The 22641-nt window shown below is 41.1% G+C and overlaps 1 protein-coding gene across 1 annotated transcript; it reads right to left on the bottom strand.

Annotated features, from left to right (window-relative positions):
- Window positions 1-1541: 1541 nt before the first annotated feature.
- On the bottom strand, window positions 1542-22435 carry LOC118358296 (alpha-1A adrenergic receptor-like). The gene is made up of 3 exons (XM_035735941.2): window positions 22230-22435; window positions 11014-12735; window positions 1542-4520 (listed from the first exon to the last, which is right to left on the bottom strand). The coding sequence occupies exons 2-3, from the start codon at window positions 11915-11917 to the stop codon at window positions 4009-4011; spliced, it is 1416 nt and encodes a 471-aa protein (XP_035591834.1). The 5' UTR covers window positions 11918-12735; window positions 22230-22435; the 3' UTR covers window positions 1542-4008.
- Between the last annotated feature and the right edge of the window lie 206 nt (window positions 22436-22641).

Raw genomic sequence — 22641 nt, 5'->3', positions numbered from 1 at the left:
GCATGTAGGTTTTTTACTTATAGGTGGCACAAATTGGGATATGGGGGACGGGAATGGGCAAGGTATATGCAAATTAAAAACTGTAGTATATACTAGTAATTACTGTAGTGTTTTTGCGGACATCACTGTAATATTTACTGTAGTGTTCCGCGGTCTGTAGTATATTGTATTATTTACTGTAGTATTCTACAGTATAATACAAAGTCCTATAGTAAGTACTACACATGATCGGGATACTACAGTGTGTAGTATAGTATTCTACAGTACTGTATATTACAGTTTACTACAGAGTTCTATAGTATTTACTGTAGTATTCTACACTAAACTGTAGTATTCTTTCACATGGGTATCCATGCAATCACTTTTATTTGTGTGCTTGTGTAAGTGGCGGTTGGTGATGTTTAAGATGAGGGAGGACATTATCTTTTCTTATGAGCATGGCCTTATTTCTATTACAGCATATTGGATGACTGTCATTCCTATGACTGTCATTCCCATTCACCCAGCTCAATATAACATTGATTGGTTTAGGCTACTAAATTATACTCTAATTTCCCTATACCCATCATGAGGTTGCTACAATCTAGCCTATGAATGACAGTTTACAACGTAGGTGCACAGGTCGAGAAAAAAAATTGAGTTGTCAAGGTGACAGACAGTGACATATTCAATACCGCCTTGCACGCTCTTGTCCGCATCTAGCTAATCTAGGGTGTAATCATTAGTCCAACAGTTGCAAATTCAGTCAAATTCAGGTAGGTTTATCCCCATTTTGTTCCGTTTGCTTCTGTTTAAGAAACGTTTTGCAACAGAATCGGTGGAATGAATACACCCCTGATCACATGCAAACACAGTTCACTTTCATAGCAGCCACAAAGAAAGAGCATTATATTTTTGCTCGTTGTAGAATTCCTTCTTGCATCTACGCACTCTACTCCTCTCACATTTTCCCTTCGCTTGTGGACTTCAGTGCACAACACATCAGCTAGGCAGAAAAACTTTTCCAAGCCAAACCTTCATATCATAACCGCTACACACAGCCTACATCGTTGTCACCATGTTAGCTAACATCATAGCTAGTAAACATAGCTACTAGAACTAACGCATTAGTAAATCCGCTACAATCATGCAGTAAAGTGTACAGTCAGCAAGCAGTTTAGCAGTTACATCAAGGGGCCCTGTTGACAATAAATTTATAAAACCAAAAGTTTGCCTTGACTTGAAAGCATTCCAGTGTTGGACAGCCATAGCGTTGGATAGCCATCCCTCTCCTTTGAGGTGGGTGTTTGAGTAGTCTAAACTAGCTAGCTGCATTTGCTTGCTAAGTGAAAGTGAAAAAAAATTACAATGATATATACAGTGCTGTAAAATATATGTTTTTCCCCTGTCTAAATGTCTCTACTTTTGCATATCTTTCATACTGAATGTTATCAGATCTTCAACCAAAACCTATTATTAGATACAGGGAACCTGAGTTGATAAATAACACAACAATTGCATACTTATTTCCTTTATTTCATAAACAAAGTTATGCAACACCCAATACCCCTATGTGAAAAAGTTATTGCCCCCTTACACTCAATAACTGGTTGTGCCACCTTTAGCTGCAATGACTTCAACCAAACGCTTCCTGTAGTTGTTGATCAGTCTCTCATGTCGCTGTGGAGGAATTTTGTCCTATCCTTCCATACAGAACTGCGGTAACTCAGCAATATTTGTGGGTTTTCCAGCATGAACTGACACAACATCTCAATTGGGATTAGGTCTGGACTTTGACTGGGCCATTCCAAAACTTCAAATTTGCTGCTTTTTAGCCATTTTCATGATTGTGTGTTTTGGATCAGTCTTGCTGCATGACCCAGATGCGCTTTAGCTTCAGTTCACAGATGGATGACGTTCTCCTGTAGAATGCTTTGATACAGATTGGGTGAACAACATGTCAGTCCCTGCTACAAGAACTCTGATAGGTTGGAGGAAATCCTCCAGAAGTTGTCATAATTACTGTGTAAGTATATGGAAGGGGGTGAGAACCATGAGCCTCCTAGGTTTTGTATTGAAGGCAATGTACCCTGAGGAGGACGGAAACTAGCTGTCCTCCGGCTACACCATGGTGCTACCCTACTGAGTACTGTTGAGGCTACTGTAGAGCTTCATTGCAAAACAGTGTGTTTTATAAAATTATTTGGTGACGTGAATATATTTAGTATAGTTTAATCTAAAAAGGATAACCTTTTTAATTTCACTATTTTTATGAAATTCACTGAGGATGGTCCTCCCCTTCCTCCTCTGAGGAGCCTCCACTGTATGGATGCAATTTGCAAATGGTTCTCTGATACTGGAAAGCCTGAGCTACAGTATGAAGGCAAATTTCTCACTGGTTTATGGTGGATTTAGAGGCTTGGGAGCAGTTATGAGGTCAAAACCCATGAAATGATCCCTCAGAATTCCAAAGGAGGAAGTTAATCTTCTGTCTGGCAGTGGAGATTGGAAAGTGGTATCGTGGGAATGTTGGAGTACAAAGCAATACTGTTCATGCGTGTTTATGAAACATGTGTGTCCATGAAATCCCAAAAAAAGGATTCTCAAAGTAATGTTGCAACTCCCAAACTGAGAATATCTCATACTCTGTTTATTGGAATACGTGACATGGAAGGACAGTATCCTCTTGGGTTCCAGCCTGCTGTGGACAGTATGGTGTGATTCATTTGTGATGGGCATTGTGCCTGCCCTCTGACTCCCCAGGGAGACTGGGAGTGATGTCACAGTATCACACAGTCACACACTATTCTCACAACGGGACAAGAGCTTGGTAAAGGGTAAGACACTGGGAGAATGATTACAATTTTGAACAATTTGTGAGGTTACCACCAATTACATATGTACAGACTTGACCTAGAATGCATTGGTAATATTCTTTGTAAGTATACAACTTGTAAACATTACACAAGGAACACACAATTTGGTCCTTCTTAAGAAATAACTTCACAAACCCCAATATCTTATCAAGAATATCTGGAATAAATAATACATATATTGATATAGCTAAAGTGTAGACCCCAGTAAGATCCCCATGGAAAACTTTTTCTAACATGTATATTTAAAAGGGGGGTATATTTTGCTCTTGGGGAACTATCACTTTTGGCATTAGATTGGAATAGTAATTTGGACGGTTTTCTTTACTATTCAAATCAACTGGATGGTAAAGTGTGAAGAGTGGCAAAGACCACCTGAGAGAATGTGCACTTGTCTTAAAGGCCCAGTACAGTGTGTTTTATATATATTTCCACACTATGAGGTAGGAATAATACTGTGAAATGTGAAAATTATGATGATGCCCTTTTAGTGTAAGAGCTGGATAGAGTTGTGGCCTGCCTGGTGGCATCACCAGGTGGTAAATTAGTTAATAGACCAATAAGAAAGAGAGTTCCAATAACAGCTAATTTTCCATTTTCCCCTTCCCACTCAGACCACTACCAGACATCCTTAGCAAAATTCTTGCTTGAGAAATTGCTCTTCGCCAAGAAGCTATTTTTGTTTCTCACTAGTGTAAGACGCTCTGATTAAGAACATCTGCTAAATGACTAAAATGTAAATGTAATGTTACTTTTTGATCATTTTAATTTAAAAACAATCACAGCAAGGTAGTTAATTGTTACCCAGAAATTAGTTGATATGTAGATAATAACTGCTGCATTGGACCTTTAAAGAGTGTCATCATCTCGAGGTAAAACCTTGGTTTAGTGTGTAAAAACAAACAGTCATGAATTTAAACACTGCCATTGTGTATCTGCAGTCATATTTCAGAATTTCATCGACCATCTCCACCAGCTATTATTAATGTTCCATCGTTGTAAACTCCACTGGGCTTAGAAATGTATTCACTATTCACTTTAGTTTCCTTTAATAGCACTGGACCTTGAGGGTAGACCATGCTTTGTTTAAGAGAAGAAGAACTACAGTATTCATACCAGAGACATTCAAAATGATTTACTCCATCATTATCTCTGGTTATACGGCCTCTCCATTTTCACAGAAAGACAGCTGGTGGATCTTAATGGTGGGCATGTCCCCGTGTGGAGGGGGCTGGGGATGGCTGGGCCCCTGGTTGAGGCTCCCGTCTCTGATGCAGCAGCAGGTCTTCAGCAGACTCCTACTGCACAGTTGGGCCACCTTAGCCTGTCCTGTCTCTATCTTCCACTCTCTGTCATCCCTAGAGGAGGGTGTGCGGGACAGGGCTATGGAGGAGGAGGGGCTAAGACGGGAGGGGTCACCTCTGCCATCTACTCTCAGAGTGAGAGAATGACCCTGGACCTGGGCTTGACTGAGGCCTGGACCTAGGTGATGAGTGGCTCTTGGCTGGGCTCTCAGACAGCGCACTCCCAGAATACTCTGGAAGGCCTTCTTAAACTCCTGGTTGGAACAGGGGTAGATGATAGGGTTGATGCAGCTGTTGAAGTAGCCCAGCCAGAAGGTGATCTTGAAAACTGTGTCCGAAGGTCTGTATGCCGGGAATATGGAACCTATAATAGGCCACACACACACACACACACACACACACACACACACACACACACACACACACACACACACACACACACACACACACACACACACACACACACACACACACACACACACACACACACACACACACACACACACACACACACACACACACACACACACACACACACACACACACACACACACACACACACACACACACACACACACACACACACACACACACACACACACACACACACACACACACACACACACACAGAGAGAGAGAATTAGACACGGACACACATGCCACACATAAAGGGAAGAAAACTGATTAACATCAAGGTATTGACATCAAGGTATCAGTTGATTTAAAATTGCCTTCATAAATCCTACTACAGGGGCTCATGGGAGAAAGTGTGATAGAGTGTGAGCTGCACACTTAATAGTGAAGTAGATTAAAATGGTTTAACATGCACATTACATGAAGGACTTTTCACAGCCAATGCTCGACACATTAAAATAATTAAATGGCTAATGTCTTGGATGGCCTTGAATTTGAGCGTCTATCTTCAAAGGTAGGCTGGGTGAGCTGTCTTGTGAAATGTTGGACAACTTTTAGTGATGTGGAGATGGATAGAGAGAGAGAGAGAGAGAGAGAGAGAGAGAGAGAGAGAGAGAGAGAGAGAGAGAGAGAGAGAGAGAGAGAGAGAGAGAGGAGCGAAGGAAAGGAGGTGAAGTTTGAGTAGATATGATTCCGTGTCAAGTACATCTCAGATGACTACTGTGCAACAAGCAAGAGCTATTCTACTACTCTTCTTACTACTGAATTCATACATCCTGGAAACTTGATTGCCGTTACTCAGGAAGCCTAATTTTTCTATGAAAAGTTGACACAATAAAGACAGTGATGCAAAGCATGTTAAACAAGCTAAACAAATAATTTGGTTTCATTCTCTCCCTCTACTGCACCAAACAGAGGGTATACAGTGATTTATAGCGACGGAAAACAATATAGAGTGAGAAATAAATCATGGATGACCAATAAATGTGCTCACTTCCCAAGTGAGACGTTGCCATACATCCAGGAAGACACAGAAGCACACTACTGCTCTAATACTGTAGCTCACTACCAACACCCCCAAATATAATTCATAATGTCAATAATGATTTAAGATAACAATACCAAATATGCATGGTAGGCACAAGTGCAACTACCGACTAACGACCACAGCACCAGCAGACAAGATACCACTACCTTGTCAACGTGTGAGTAAACAGTTGCGTAGCTCTTGGTCATGCCTTTTAAATAGCTACTGGAACAAACCAGTCTCAAAATAAACACACTGCCAAGACAGTGATAGCCCTCTTTAACCCTTTTGACCCACTCAAATCCCCACAAGGGTAAGTTTCCCTCTTAAAGAAGAAATAAAGCCTGCCCCAATAAACCAAAGCAAACAAGAATAACCATCCCCAGCTGAACACAATCAATCTTAACTTGAAAACGGTTCTGTGATTTAACAGCATAATAATACATAACATTGTGACATGTTGTCCAGACATGGTAAGGGAGTAGAATCACCACCCTAGCTCTCTATTGCAGTTACTATATTTCTGAGCATGAGAGTGTATAATAAATCGGAACCCTGAGGGGTTAGAAAGGAGTTGACTTGATCTTAAATTTGATTTGATTTGTATTTTCTTCCCACATTCATCCTATACTGAAATGATTAAGCTAACAAGCAGACTTTATCTTTCCTTCCTACTGTGATCACATTGATGAAAATGCCTCTATGTGCAAGATAAATAGATGCCGAGGGAGAGAGAGAGAGAGAGAGAGAGAGAGAGAGAGAGAGAGAGAGAGAGAGAGAGAGAGAGAGAGAGAGAGAAAGAGAAAGAGAGAGAGAGAGAGAGAGAGAGAGAGAGAGAGAGAGAGAGAGAGAGAGAGAGAGAGAGAGAGAGAGAGAGAGAGAGAGAGAGAGAGAAAATTGTTGTCTGAAAAGTGTGTGTGAAGTATGACACAAAAGAAAGTTTCCGGCAGCATGTGCTCAGCACTCCTAACTTCATGCAGCTCACTCCACCCATTCCCCGATGTTGCCAGAGAGACTAGGGGATCATAAACTGGCTCCCCAAACTCTGAGTTACCTCAGCTACCAGGCCACCTATAGGTTGCTAAGGAGGTTGCTAGGGAGGTTGCTAGGGAGGTTGCTAGGGGGCAGGACAGCAGACAGTCCTTTTGCCTGCTCAGGTAAGAGCCTCATCAGTCTTTCTCCAAGTGGAGTGCGTGGACAGACGTGAGTGATGTTGTTATTGAAACTTGTGTGCATTTACTGTTGGTTGTTACTAATGCCAGTCATTAATAGTAGTTGATGCTACTACGTGTTAAACAGTCATTGTTATGTTATGTTCATTATGTATAGTATATTCATTATCTTTGTACAGAACCACATACATATGTCCTCTGGAAATGATTAGTTTCATTCCAAAACGCTATACCAATTTTCAGAAATGTTGGTAAATTTGCTTGTATTGTTTAAAGACATTATGAATGAGATGAATGTGTTTTATTTCACTATCTAATCATGGCATGGGGGTTGTTCATTGACAGATACGTATTAGTTTAAAATCTGTCATGTCATGGTTTAATTTCAGAAAGACAAACCTCACTCAGAGAAATAAGTAGGACTGCTTGGTTTTACACAGTCACATGGAACAAATAACTACATCTTTAGTAAAGAAATGTACAAATGATATACAGGACACGAACATGCCATTCCAGCTAAACAATGACTATATAGCGTTTAGCAAAAAAAAAATTTTCATACTCTCTCAAATCTATGAATAATATATCTGACAACAGTAATATTTTACACACACATGAAGGTACCCATAAGCAATCATTTCTGGTGAAAAAATACAAATGTGAAAAATGTGTGGATATAGCGTTCAACTCTTCAAATACAGTTTCTTATGTGTAACTCTCTGTGAGGTTGCCTTATTCACAGACCAGCCAAACTGGAAAGACACTTTCTTTCAACCACAGCAGCTCTTTGATCACACTGAGAAGATGACTGGGACAGAGGCTGACTGAAAGTGACCACGCACCCATGCTTAGAGTATCTCTGTTGTCTGAAGAATCCTATGATGACCCAGTGTCTGGCTAGCCTAGTACCAGACCCGGTCACAGCTTTTAACTTTGTTGCCTGCACTGCATCACTGAGACACCTGGCCCAAATTGCAGTAACTCCTCAGTGGCCTTCCGAAAAACCATTCAATTAACACCAAAAACGATCAATTTCACAAGCACTTACGGCTATGGTTGGATAACAAAAATCGACATTGGTGTCTTGGAAATGAATGAATGGAAGTTCCAAACGTACTCTATCTTTCTCTGTAGCTCTCTATCTCTATCACTTTCTAATGTGTGTGTGTGCGTGCGTGTGCGTGTGCGTGTGTGTGTGTGCGTGTGTGTGTGCGTGCGTGTGTGCGTGTTCGTGTGAACATCCTCTCTATATTTTCTACACAATAGTAAACACAATAATTTAATCAAATGAAATGATGAGGATAATGGGCCTAATCTGAAATGTTCATCAATCAGTTTTCTATTAAAATAATACTGACTCTATTCAAAGATTGTGATAACATCAGTAAATGTTTATGGCAATTATACTTGTTATTGGGCATTGTGTGCTCTGAAATAAAAGCTACTGAAATTACTTTTTTATTTCATTATTTCCACATGAAATACCACATTATTGTAAGTGTATGTACAGTTGGGGTCGGACGTTTACATACACCTTAGCCAAATACATTTAAACTCAGTTTTTCACAATTCCTGACATTTAATCCCAGTAACAATTCCCTGTCTTAGGTCAGTTAAGACCACCACTTTATTTTAAGAATGTGAAATGTCAGAATAATAGTAGAGAGAATTATTTATTTCAGCATTTCTTTATTTCATCACATTCCCAGTGGGTCAGAAGTTTACATACACTCAATTAGTATTTGGTTGCATTGCCTTTAAATTGTTTAACCTGGGCCAAATGTTTTGGGTAGCCTTCAACAAGCTTCCCACAATAAATTGGGTGAATTTTGGCCCATTCTTCCTGACAGAGCTTGTGTCGGCCTCATTGCTCTCACACGCTTTTTCAGTTCTGCCCACAAATTTTCTATGGGATTGAGCTCAGGGCTTTTTCATGGCCACTCCAATACACCTTGACTTTGTCCTTAAGCCATTTTGCCACAACTTTGGAAGTATGCTTGGGGTCATTGTCCATTTGGAAGACCCATTTGCAACCAAGCTTTAATTTCCTGACTGATGTCTTGAGATGTTGCTTCAATATATCCACATAATTTTCCTGCCTCATGATGCCATCTATTTTGTGAAGTGCTCTAGTCCCTCCTGAAGCAAAGCATTCCCACAACATGATGCTGCCACTCCTTGTGCTTCACAGTTGGGATGGTGTTCTTCGGCTTTCCTCCAAACATAATGGTCATTATGGCCAAATAGTTATATTTTTGTTTCATCAGACCAAATCAAATCAAATCAAATTGTATTTGTCACATACACATGGTTAGCAGATGTTAATGCGAGTGTAGCGAAATGCTTGCTTCTAGTTCCGACAATGCAGTAATAACCAACAAGTAATCTAACTAACAATTCCAAAACTACTGTCTTATACACACAAGTGTAAGGGGATAAAGAATATGTACATAAAGATAGTCGCTCTGGATAAGAGCGTCTGCTAAATGACTTAAATGTAAATGTATGATGGTACAGATCGGCATAGGCAAGATACAGTAGATGGTATCGAGTACAGTATATATATGAGATGAGTATGTAAACAAAGTGGCATAGATAAAGTGGCTAGTGATACATGTATTACATAAAGATGCAGTAGATGATATAGAGTACAGTATATACGTATACATATGAGATGAATAATGTAGGGTATGTAAACATTATATTAGGTAGCATTGTTTAAAGTGGCTAGTGATATATTTGACATCATTTCCCATCAATTCCCATTATTAAAGTGGCTGGAGTTGAGTCAGTGTGTTGGCAGCAGCCACTCAATGTTAGTGGTGGCTGTTTAACAGTCTGATGGCCAGAGGACATTTCTCCAAAAAGTACGATCTTTGTCCCCATGTGCAGTTGCAAAGCGTAGTCTGACTTTTTTATGGCGGTTTTGGAGCAGTGGCTTCTTCCATGCTGAGCAGCCTTTCAGTTTATGTCGTTATAGGACTCGTTTTACTGTGGATATAGATACATTTGTAGCTGTTTTCTCCAGCATCTTCACAAGGTCCTTTGCTGTTGTTCTGGGATTGATTTGCACTTTTTACACCAAAGTACGTTCATCTCTAGGAGACAGAACGCGTCTCTTTCTTGAGTGGTATGACGGCTGCATGATCCCATGGTGTTTATACTTGCGTACTATTTTTGTACAGATGAACGTGGTACCTTCACGCATTTGGAAATTGCTACCAAGGATGAATCAGACTTGTGGAGGTCTACAATTTTTTTCTGAGATCTTGGCTGATTTCTTTTGATTTTCCCATGATGTCAAGCAAAGAGGCACTGAGTTTGAAGGTAGGCCTTGAAATACATCCACAGGTACACCTCAAATTGATTCAAATTATGTAGCTTCTAGAAGCTTCTGAAGCCATGACATAATTTTCTGGAATTTTCCAAGCTGTTTAAAGGCACCGTCAACTTAGTGTATGTAAACGTCTGACCCACTGGAATTTTGATACAGTGAATTATAAGTGAAATACTCTGTCGGTAAACAATTGTTGGAAAAATTACTTGTGTCATGCACAAAGTAGATGTCCTAACCGACTTCCCAACACTATAGTTTGTTAACAAGAAATTTGTGGGAAAACGAGTTTTAATGACTCCAACCTAAGTGTATGTAAACTTCTGACTTCAACTGCATATACTACAAAAAAAATGTTTGGTAGTTAAGTTAGACAAAAGCTGTCATGTATGACAAGTAAAATAACATAAGGGCGAGGAGAAGATTGACATTTTGCACAGCTCAAACAAATACTTTGATTAGTGTACTCTTTTTAATGATACATTTGCGTTACTTCAGATGGTTTCTATTTGTAAACCAGTTTTAATTAGTGTCATCAATGAAAGTAAATCTTTGCAGATGCAGCCCATTGTTGATTAATGCGACAATAGACTACATTTTACATCATCCAACAGCCTCACATAACCTAAAATCAGTGATTTATTACACACATAAATAAACTTGTTCTATTTCTATGGTTGATACCGTATGACATAAGAAAGGCTTGCATGAGACTGTTGTGAACATCTATTTTGGGAGTCATCCCACACTCCCTCCTACATCCATCTCTGCAATGCAATTTAATTATAAACCCTCATAAATTATTTTGCCAAGTGTAGATACAAAAGGAGGTGGCATTAACAGCATGAAACAGCAGCTGTGGAGCACGGTCTACAAGGTACGGAGCCTAGGTACAATGGGTAACACTCACCTATGGGCAGAACCAGGAAGAAAGGCAGCCAGCAGAGCACGAAGCAGCCAACCACAATGCCCAGGGTCTTGGCGGCCTTCTTTTCTCGGGAGAACTTGAGGAGGCGCAGGGCGAAGTGTGTGTGGCTGCGCAGGGCCTCGTCCTCAGACACAGCCGTGTTGCCGCGGTGGATCCTCAGTGTGATGCTCTCTGAGTCTGACTTGTCTGTTTTGTGCCCCTCCCTCAGGCCTCGGCTCTCCTGGCGGGCCACCACATACACCCTGCAGTACATAGACAGTATGATGGCCAGCGGGAGATAGAAGGAGCCCACAGCAGAGAAGATGGCATAGGCAGGCTCCTCTGTGATCTTACAGATAGACTCATCCTCAGGCGCCGGCTCCTTCCAGCCAAACAGAGGGCCGATAGAGATTGTGACAGACAGAGCCCACAGGCCCACCAGAGCTAGCAGTGCCCTGCGCTCTGTCACGATCGCTGGGTAGCGCAGCGGGTAGCTGACCCCGATGTAGCGGTCCACTGAGATCACACATAGGCTCATGATGGAGGCTGTGCAGCACAGCACATCCATCGCTGCCCACACGTTGCAGAATGGCCGTCCGAACACCCAGTACCCTAAGATCTCAAAGGTGGCAGAGAAGGGCAGCACGATGGAGCTCAGCAGGAGGTCTGCCACCGCTAAGTTGACAATGAAGTAGTGTGTGACTGTGCGTAGGTGTCGATGACAGACCACCGACAAGATAACCAGGATGTTACCAAAAACCCCAAATATGATGAAGGTCCCAAGTATCAGTCCCAGCGCCACAGCCTTGATCACATTGAGCTCTGGGACAAACGCCTGGCTGCAGTTGGAGCAGTTCTGTGTCGGAGGCTCTGGGGTCATGTTCATGTTGTCTGCTATAGGAACCATCTGTTCTCTATACAGTATTGATACACTGTGCTGCCCTGTACTGTAACAGTAGACTGATAAACAGACTGCAGACAGTTATGTTTGCTGAGAGAAGACAAGGACATCAGAGCACTTTCCTGAGAAATTAAAATAATTACAATAAGGATCACATTAAGACTGTCATGTCAAATTATAATTTGACTGATGATGTCTCAATCTAATGAGCAATTAAGATGAATCAAAAATAGTAAGCTATGTTCTTGTTTTAAACACTGAGCGAGACACACATTGTGTATGCAGAGGAATGCTATTTAACACAGAAATCATAATCCATTTTGAGATTGTGCTTGATGTTAAGCCACAAGTTAAAATACAGTTGGAGACCACAAAAGATATTTGATGGAGTGTGGAGTTGACTCTGACAGTCTGACCTGTCAGAGTCGTATTTGGTTACTGAGGATCATGATCATAGGCATAGCTCTGAGGTCGATCTCTCTGATCTTCCCAATACCTACTTCAAAGTGTACAAGGGCAAGTCTGTGTCATATCAAAAATGTAGAATAGTGGGAAGAGGACAGTGAATATCTGCAATCTGAGTAGTTTGGTTTTAGTTTGGCTCAATCCAACTGGAAGAGAATACTGAAAGGTATTCTCACTGAGCTTGAGCTCCACACCAGACCGCTAGCCAGAGTAGGAGTCAGGAGGTAGCAGGGTTATTACAGGTGAAGAGACAGGCCAGTCCCAGGGCAAGTCTGGCCAAGCCTCCTGAAAGTGGGAACAGCCTCAGCTTGGATGTGGATGAGTTGAATAGTCACTGTGCATCTGTGGCATGACTCTCCCTGAAAAAAAAGAGATACAGCCACAGTGATGCTTTGGTCTGAGTAAGACTAAGTATAAGCTGGTATGACATCCAACCACCACAACAGATCTCATGCAAAATCAAACCTCAGTAAGACAAGTCGCTACATCTTTTAAAACATCTTCAGACAGCCACAATTTGTATTCTGCCACGTGTTTCAATATCATTAGCTGCTTAAAATTACCTATCTGGCCCCTATCCAGTCCCATTGTATGGGAGATACAATCCCTTTTCTCATCCTGAATACATTTCCTTTTTGAAAGAAAAGCAGGTGCAGACTTTGCACCTGCTGCAAATGCTGAGCAAATCTATGCCTTTTTCTCAATTTATCTGTGTAGCCTAAGAATGGAATAGAAGGAAAGCTTCCATATAAAATTGGATTTGATTGCTGACTTTTATGACATAAAAATGTATTCATCTGTCTTAAGACATGCAGTCCTTTCATGTACTGTATACATTTCCTTCAGAAAGTATTCACACCCCTAGAATTTTTCCACATTTTGTTGTTGTGTTGTAGCCTGAATTTTAAATATATTAAATTGAGGCTTTGTGTCACCCATCTACACACATTACTTCACAATGTCAAAGTGGAATCATGTTTTCAGAATTGTTTACAAATTAATTCAAAATGAAAAGCTGAAATGTCTTGAGTCAATAATTATTCAACCCTTTTGTTATGGCAAACCTAAATAAGCTAAACATTTGCTTAACAAGTCACATAATAAGTTGCATGGACTCACTCTGTGTGCAATAATAGTTTTTAACATGATTTTCAAATGACTACCCCCATCTCTGTACCCTACACATACAATTATCTGTACGGTCCCTCAGTCGAACAGTGAATTTCAAGCACAGATTGAACCACAAAAACCAGGGAGGTTTTCCAATGGTTTGCAAAGAAGGGCACCCATTGGTAGATGGGTAATAAAAAGCAGACATTGAATATCCCTTTGAGCATGGTGAAGTTATTAATTACACATTGGATGATGTATCCATACACCCAGTCACTACAAAGATACAGGTGCCCTTCCTAACTCAGTTGCCAGAGAGGAAAGAAACTGCTCAGAAATTTCACCATGAGGCCAATAGCATTTTTTTTTAAGTTACAGAGTTTAATGGCTGTGATAGGAATTAACTGAGGATGGATCAACAACATTGTAGTTACTCCACAATACTAACATTAATGACAGAGTGAAAAGAAGGAAGCATGTACAGAATAAAAAATATTCCAAAACATGCATCCTGTTTGCAATAAGGCACTAAAGTAATACTGCAGAAAATGTGGCAAAGAAATGAACTTTTTGTCCTGAATACAAAGCGTTATGCTTGGGGCAAATCCAACACAACACATCACTGGTTACCACTATTCATATTTACAAGCATGGTGGTGGCTGCATTATGTTATGGGTATGCTTTTCATCGACAAAGGACCTGTGATTAATTTTTAAGTTAAAAAAATAAATAAACGGAAGAGAGCACAGGCAAAATCCTAGAGGAAAAGCTTGTTTTCCAGTCTGATTTCCAACAAGCACTAGAAGACAAATTCACCTTTCCGCAGCACATTAACCTAAAACACAAGGCCAAATATACACTGGAGTTGCTTACCAAGACGACATTGAATGTTCCTGAGTGGCCTAGTTAGTTTAGACTTAAATCGTCTTGAAAATCTACGGCAGGACCTGAAAATGGCTGTCTAGCAATGATCAAAAACCCACTTGAAAGCGCTTGATAAGTTTAAAAAAGAATAATGGGCAAATATTGTACAATCCAGGTGTGCAAAGCTCTTAGAGACTTATCCAGAAAGACTCACAGCTGGCTTTCTCTCCTTCTCTTTCAATGAGTAAACTTTCAAAATAGAGGACATAGCTATGTGTGCTCTATATTTCAAGATCTTCCACATAAAAAACAACTGTCTGGCTGATGTTAAATGTATCTAATCAGCTTTGTCACTACTGCTCAATGGCATTTGGTACATGGACGTCATCTATGGAATTTAGATTTGATCGAATGCTTGACAACACATTAGAATAATAAAAGTAGATGGAAACAGCCCTAGTTTGGTTTATATTGGGTTATGATAAGCAGCTTTGACTTAGATGATGACATTAGAAGTTCATCTGAGTGCAGCTCTTAGACTATAAATCCATCAGTGTCAAGGTTTATGTATTCTAACCAATTCTCTTGTACTTTGTGTGCATATCATCCATTCCCATACAGAATAGGTGAAAGTGGAATCAATGGGTGAAAAAAACACACACGGGTAGTAATGGGTCTAAATTAAAACATGACTTAGTTCCCTACTGTCCTCCTTCCCTCTCTCCTCCATCATATTATTGGTTCTGTCTGCTTTCCAACAGACACTGTAAGACAAATTTACCCAGGACAATTACCTAAAACACAAGGCCAAATATACACTTGCGTTGCTTACCAAGATGACATTGAATGTTCCTGAGTAGCCTAGTTACAGTTTTGATTTAAATCGGCTTGAAAATCTATGGCAAGACTTGAAAATGCCTGTCTAGCAATGATTAACAACCAACTTGACAGAGCTTGAATAATATATTTAAGAATAATGGGCAAATATTGTACAATCCAGGTGTGCAAAGCTCTTAGAGACTTACCCAGAAAGACTCACAGCTGAAATAGCTGCCAAAGGTGATTCTAACATGTATTGACTCAGGAGGGTGAATACTTATCCAATCAAGGTACATTAGTGTTTTATTTTCCATAATTTAAAAAAATATGTTCAAATTTTTCTTCCACTTTGACATTAAGAGTATTTTGTGTAGCTCATTGAGAAGAAAATTACAATTAAATCAATTTTAATCCCAGATTGTAACACAATAAAATGTGGAAAAAGTCAAGTGGTGGGAATCATTTCTGAAGGCACTGTAATTCATCTTGACATTGTTGTATGGTGGAGATGCAACAATCTTTCGAGCTGTCTCTCCTTCGCCTTCAAAGAGTAAACTTTCATAATAGAGGACATAGCTACATGTATTTTTCACAATGTCCCACAGAAAACACCCACTGTCTGACTGATGTAAAATGAATCTCATCAGCCTTGTCTCTGCTGCTCAAAGGCATTTGGTACATGGACGTCATATATGGAATATACTGTAGATTTGATCGAATGCCTGACAACACAGTAGAATACTAAAAGTGGATGGAAACAGCCCTAGTTTGGTTTATATTGGGTTATGATAAGCAGCTTTGACTTAGATGATGACATTAGAAGTTCATCTGAGTGCAGCTCTTAGACTATAAATCCATCAGTGTCAAGGTTTATGTATTCTAACCAATTCTCTTGTACTTTGTATGCATATCATCCATTCCCATACAGAATAGGTGAAAGTGGACCGTTAGTGATGGGTCTAAATTAAAACATGACTTAGTCCCTTACTGTCCTCCTCCCCTCTCTCCTCCATCACATTATTATTACCGCAGCATGACCTTTCCTCTGTGCCCCACAGAGTCCTGCTCCACACTGGCTGAGCAGCTGCTGAAGCAGCCTGGTGAACTCCTGTGTACAGCCAGATGCCACTTACATTCACACCTCCAACTAGTTCCTGCGTGTGGTGTGCTGCTGGAGAGAACACTGGGATGGTGCAATAATATTACTCACGGTGTGGGTTATAACACACAACAGCGCTTGGCTTGTGTCCTAGCAGGGCGAGAGTGCTCATTTGCTTTAAGGGCAATATAGGTGCTGAACCAGTATCTTTAGACCTCTCTAACGCCCCGAAAGCTCAGATTCAAACTCCCATTCACCAGCTCTGAAAGCGTTCTAATGTCTAAATACGTTTGTTGTTCCAAAAAAGGTCTAAATAAAAATGTACAAGCAACCCAAAAAAATCATATTCTGCACCTCCAATCACTCATTACTGCCCCTCACAGGTCGGAAGTCTACAACAGCTCATAAATTGGAGGTGCCAAATAGTCATTTTGCTTGTACATTTTTTATTTCATTTTTATTTAGACCTTTTTTGGAAGCACATACCAACCGTGACAGGAGTAAATGAAGATAATTGCTCAGCAAAACTCCATGTTAATTTTAGTGATCAACAAACGTATTTTGACATTATAATGTTTGCATAGCTGTTGAATGGGAGTTTGAATCAGAGTTTTCTAGGCGTTAGAAAGGTCTCTAATGCACAGATACTTACTTGGGTAGTGTACTAGCAGGATGAGAGAGTGCTCATTTGATTTAAGGGAAATATAGGGTGCTAAGACAGTGTCTGATTTTAGCCACTGAAGCGCGTGGGACAAACAAAAAACTGCCCATGGCAAAGTTATGAATAAACAACAATGACATTTGCATCATTGTCACACATGAAAGCATTACTTAATGAGTTTCCCTCAGCATAGTGCCTTGTAAGCAACATCTGGATGTTAGAAATTAGGTGCATACCAGACTCAGGTGCACAGGTAACATGAAATGCCTCAATAAATTACCACAAACCCAAACCGCAAAAACATTATACTCAAATCAAGAAAACAAGGATTGTTTGTGTCTAACAAGCTGCACAGACAGCCAACCCCCTCTAAATGGTGCCTGTTAGGATTTGTTCAAATTAGGGATGGTAAAAGCATTACATTATGCCTGAGACAGTGTGTCCACATAACGGCAGACATGACTGCCCCTAAAGCAACATCCATTCTGTCCATGATTACATCACAATTACTGGTACGCTTTAATGAACAATTATCACATTATTGCAGTAGTATGGTGGTATTCCCTGTCTCCGACCATTAGCTCCAGTCAGGTCATAATGCCAGAGAAGCCGGTGTTTGGAGTATATATTGGCACGGGTGTTGTTAGGCCGAGACGAAATCGGAGGCCGGCAAACCGTGCCAATATATCCTCCGAACACTGGCTTTGAGGGCATTATCACTTTTATACAACGAGTTACCAAAATATTCAAATAATGATTTACATATTTTCATTAAAAACCTTATTTTGATTCATTTATTCATACTATTTCATCCTTCCAGAAGATATAGTCCTGACACAAATCGAGGGTTGCTACCAAAGCTGGCTGGTCGTTCTTTCTATCGGTTCAGTTGCCAGAGACACGATCCAGTCGTTTTTGTTCTGTATCTATGGACACGACCCAGTTATTTGATCTAAATGTTCTATTGCCATACTTATCCCTTGCTTGCTAGCTAGCCAACTACGGCTAACTTTGTCACGTCAAACAGTGCAGCCAGAATAAAAACAAAGTAGATGCATTTGCATTTGTTTAAGCTGTTTTCTAGTGGAATTTATTTGGATACATCAATAACGATGAGCTAATGAGGCGCGATTTCACCTGGTATAGAAAATGTGATCCTCGTCAGGACACTATTGTTCATAGGAAATAGACAACAACACAGCAAACACAATTCCTTGAAACTGAAGCTGGAAAGACTGTAGACTAGCTGCACTTCGTTTCATTTTCTTTGTATATATCCATAAAATTATGCTTATTCATGATTTTGACTGGCTGACAAAAGCTGCCTGCCTGTCTATGTAATCCCGACTCGTGACAAGTTCATTACTATGCGACAGCTGTAGATCGAATATGAATATTGAAGCAATGTTGCAAATGTCGGAGAGACAGACAGCAATGTTTATACTAATCTCCGCTGTTGAAAACTACATTTTAGTCTAAAAGATGAGATAATGGCTAGATGTTCTTTGTAGTGGAGATATAAATTGCCTGGCTGGGCTGATGAGACAGTGGATTTCGCAGTCAAATTAAACAGAGTAAATAGGCATTTTAACATCATAGATTTAGCAGGTGGTCATTTGTAGAATATACACCAGCTGGAATGCGGTTTTAGCCAATCAGCATTCAGGATTAGACACACCCATTGTATAATGCTCAGTAATTTTATCAGCATATCGATTGCGCAACCAGGGGTGGTAAAACCTTGGATCATTGTTACTCTAACTTCCGCGACGCATATAAGGCCCTGCCCCGCCCCCCTTTCGGAAAAGCTGACCACGACTCCATTTTGTTGATCCCTGCCTACAGACAGAAACTTAAACAAGAGGCCCCCAAGCTGAGGTCTGTCCAACGCTGGTCCGACCAAGATCACTCCACACTCCAAGACTGCTTCCATCACGTGGACTGGGACATGTTTCGTATTGCGTCAGATAAAAATATTGACGAATACGCTGATTCGGTGTGCGAGTTCATTCGAACGTGCGTTGAAGATGTCGTTCCCATAGCAACAATAAAAACATTCCCTAACCAGAAACTGTGGATTGATGGCAGCATTCGCGTGAAACTGAAAGCGCGAACCACTGCTTTTAATCAGGGCAAGGTGTCTGGTAACATGACCGAATATAAACAATGCAGCTATTCCCTCCGCAAGGCTATTAAACAAACTAAGCGTCAGTACAGAGACAAAGTAGAATCTCAATTCAACGGCTCAGACACAAGAGGCATGTGGCAGGGTCTACAGTCAATCACGGACTACAAGAAGAAACCCAGCCCAGTCACGGACCAGGATGTCTTGCTCCCAGGCAGACTAAATAACTTTTTTGCCCGCTTTGAGGACAATACAGTGCCACTGACACGGCCTGCAACGAAAACATGCGGTCTCTCCTTCACTGCAGCCGAGGTGAGTAAGACATTTAAACGTGTTAACCCTCGCAAGGCTGCAGGCCCAGACGGCATCCCCAGCCGCGCCCTCAGAGCATGCGCAGACCAGCTGGCCGGTGTGTTTACGGACATATTCAATCAATCCCTATACCAGTCTGCTGTTCCCACATGCTTCAAGAGGGCCACCATTGTTCCTGTTCCCAAGAAAGCTAAGGTAACTGAGCTAAACGACTACCGCCCCGTAGCACTCACTTCCATCATCATGAAGTGCTTTGAGAGACTAGTCAAGGACCATATCACCTCCACCCTACCTGACACCCTAGACCCACTCCAATTTGCTTACCGCCCAAATAGGTCCACAGACGAGGCAATCTCAACCACACTGCACACTGCCCTAACCCACCTGGACAAGAGGAATACCTATGTGAGAATGCTGTTCATCGACTACAGCTCGGCATTCAACACCATAGTACCCTCCAAGCTCGTCATCAAGCTCGAGACCCTGGGTCTCGACCCCGCCCTGTGCAACTGGGTACTGGACTTCCTGACGGGCCGCCCCCAGGTGGTGAGGGTAGGCAACAACATCTCCTCCCCGCTGATCCTCAACACGGGGGCCCCACAAGGGTGCGTTCTGAGCCCTCTCCTGTACTCCCTGTTCACCCACGACTGCGTGGCCACGCACGCCTCCAACTCAATCATCAAGTTTGCGGACGACACAACAGTGGTAGGCTTGATTACCAACAACGACGAGACGGCCTACAGAGAGGAGGTGAGGGCCCTCGGAGTGTGGTGTCAGGAAAATAACCTCACACTCAACGTCAACAAAACTAAGGAGATGATTGTGGACTTCAGTAAACAGCAGAGGGAACACCCCTATCCACATCGATGGAACAGTAGTGGAGAGGGTAGCAAGTTTTAAGTTCCTCGGCATACACATCACAGACAAACTGAATTGGTCCACTCACACTGACAGCGTCGTGAAGAAGGCGCAGCAGCGCCTCTTCAACCTCAGGAGGCTGAAGAAATTCGGCTTGTCACCAAAAGCACTCACAAACTTCTACAGATGCACAATCGAGAGCATCCTGGCGGGCTGTATCACCGCCTGGTACGGCAACTGCTCCGCCCTCAACCGTAAGGCTCTCCAGAGGGTAGTGAGGTCTGCACAACGCATCACCGGGGGCAAACTACCTGCCCTCCAGGACACCTACACCACCCGATGTTACAGGAAGGCCATAAAGATCATCAACGACATCAACCACCCGAGCCACTGCCTGTTCACCCCGCTATCATCCAGAAGGCGAGGTCAGTACAGGTGCATCAAAGCTGGGACCGAGAGACTGAAAAACAGCTTCTATCTCAAGGCCATCAAACTGTTAAACAGCCACCACTAACATTGAGTGGCCGCTGCCAACACACTGTCATTGACACTGACCCAACTCCAGCCACTTTAATAATGGGAATTGATGGGAAATGATGTAAATATATCACTAGCCACTTTAAACAATTCTACCTTGTATAATGTTACTTACCCTACATTATTAATCTCATATGCATACGTATATACTGTACTCTATATCATCGACTGCATCCTTATGTAATACATGTATCACTAGCCACTTTAACTATGCCACTTTGTTTACTTTGTCTACATACTCATCTCATATGTATATACTGTACTCGATACCATCTACTGTATGCTGCCCTGTACCATCACTCATTCATATATCCTTATGTACATATTCTTTATCCCCTTACACTGTGTATAAGACAGTAGTTTTGGAATTGTTATTTAGATCACTTGTTGGTTATCACTGCATTGTCGGAACTAGAAGCACAAGCATTTCGCTACACTCGCATTAACATCTGCTAACCATGTGTATGTGACAAATAACATTTGATTTGATTTGATTTAATCACACTTTGTTTTTTCATACATGAATGGACTCTGTGGTGACCTCTCACAGCTCAATTCTATTACATGAAAAACTGATGGAAGACAATGAATATACAAAAGGCCCAGTGGGAAAAATACATAAAATAAATACAAATACACAATTTATAAGAACAACATACTATTTCCTCTGCAAAGAAAGAAAGAAAGAAGCTATGGAAGCCATGGCCTAACTATGGACTGTTTCTCCTTACTGCTTGCTCTTCAAGGCTAATGCAAGGTGCAACGCAACAAACAATTAAACATATTATTTCATACATCGTTATAGCCTACTGTAGCAAGCACATAGGCTATAGGTTTTAGAATTATTTCATTGTACAAATTTAAACTACACAATCTAGGCTCTGCAAAAGCGTCATATATTTAACGTTGATTAGGTTATTGACTAGTATTGAAAATTGCAAAGTTTGTTGAACTATGGTAGCCTAGTGGTTAGAGCGTTGGACTAGTAACCGCAAGGTTGCAAGTTCAAACCCCCGAGCTGACAAGGTACAAATCTGTCGTTCTGCCCCTGAACAAGCAGTTAACCCACTGTTCCTCGGGCCGTCATTGAAAATAAGATTTTTTCTTAACTGACTTGCCTGGTTAAATAAAGGTAAAATAAATAGACACTAGAAGGAAGCGTTTTGAGAGAATGAAAAAGTCGAGTAGATGTTCCGTCTTTTTGACCATAACTGTGATTCGCATAAATTGAACTGTTTTCAATCTACTTGGATATAATTTTAAACCAATACTAGTCTACATTTCGTTCTCCTTAGACTATTTTTCCAATACTGTACATCAAAGTAGCCTATGCAATACATGAAAACATTAATAACATATATGTTGACAATCAACTAAAAATAGATTGCAATAAATGAGTTACTTCTTTTTAAAAAATCGATCCCATTGACCGAAGCAATCAAACATTTTCACTGGACCGTTACTCACCTAACTCTTGACACTTGCCCGGATGGTTTGAACAGCAACAAATGTCAAGTATACGGAAAAGCAAAAAGAAAGATGAAAAAGGAGCATTGTAAGGTGTAAAAAGGACAGGGTGTTAATAACTGCGGGCTTTTGTGATATGCTACGCTTTCTCGACCGAGGTGAGGTATCGGATACTAATTCAGATAGCCAAGTGCGCTCCTAATGGAAAGCCCTGGATCCATTTAAGTGCTGCTCTTCAAGAGCATTTACTCCTTGAAACGATGACTACGAAATGAGTCATTGCTACCACCCCTTCACCCCCGCCTCCACTATAGCCTATACATTTCAGCTTCCTTCTACAGATCAGCATACCATGCGTCATCAATATTTATACAAAACTTTAGATTTTCCCAGCGATTTCTCAGCGATGGCA

This window comes from Oncorhynchus keta, chromosome 25 (assembly GCF_023373465.1).
Source record: "Oncorhynchus keta strain PuntledgeMale-10-30-2019 chromosome 25, Oket_V2, whole genome shotgun sequence".
NCBI classification, from domain to species: domain Eukaryota; kingdom Metazoa; phylum Chordata; class Actinopteri; order Salmoniformes; family Salmonidae; genus Oncorhynchus; species Oncorhynchus keta.
This window is presented reverse-complemented; position numbering and strand designations above follow the sequence as displayed.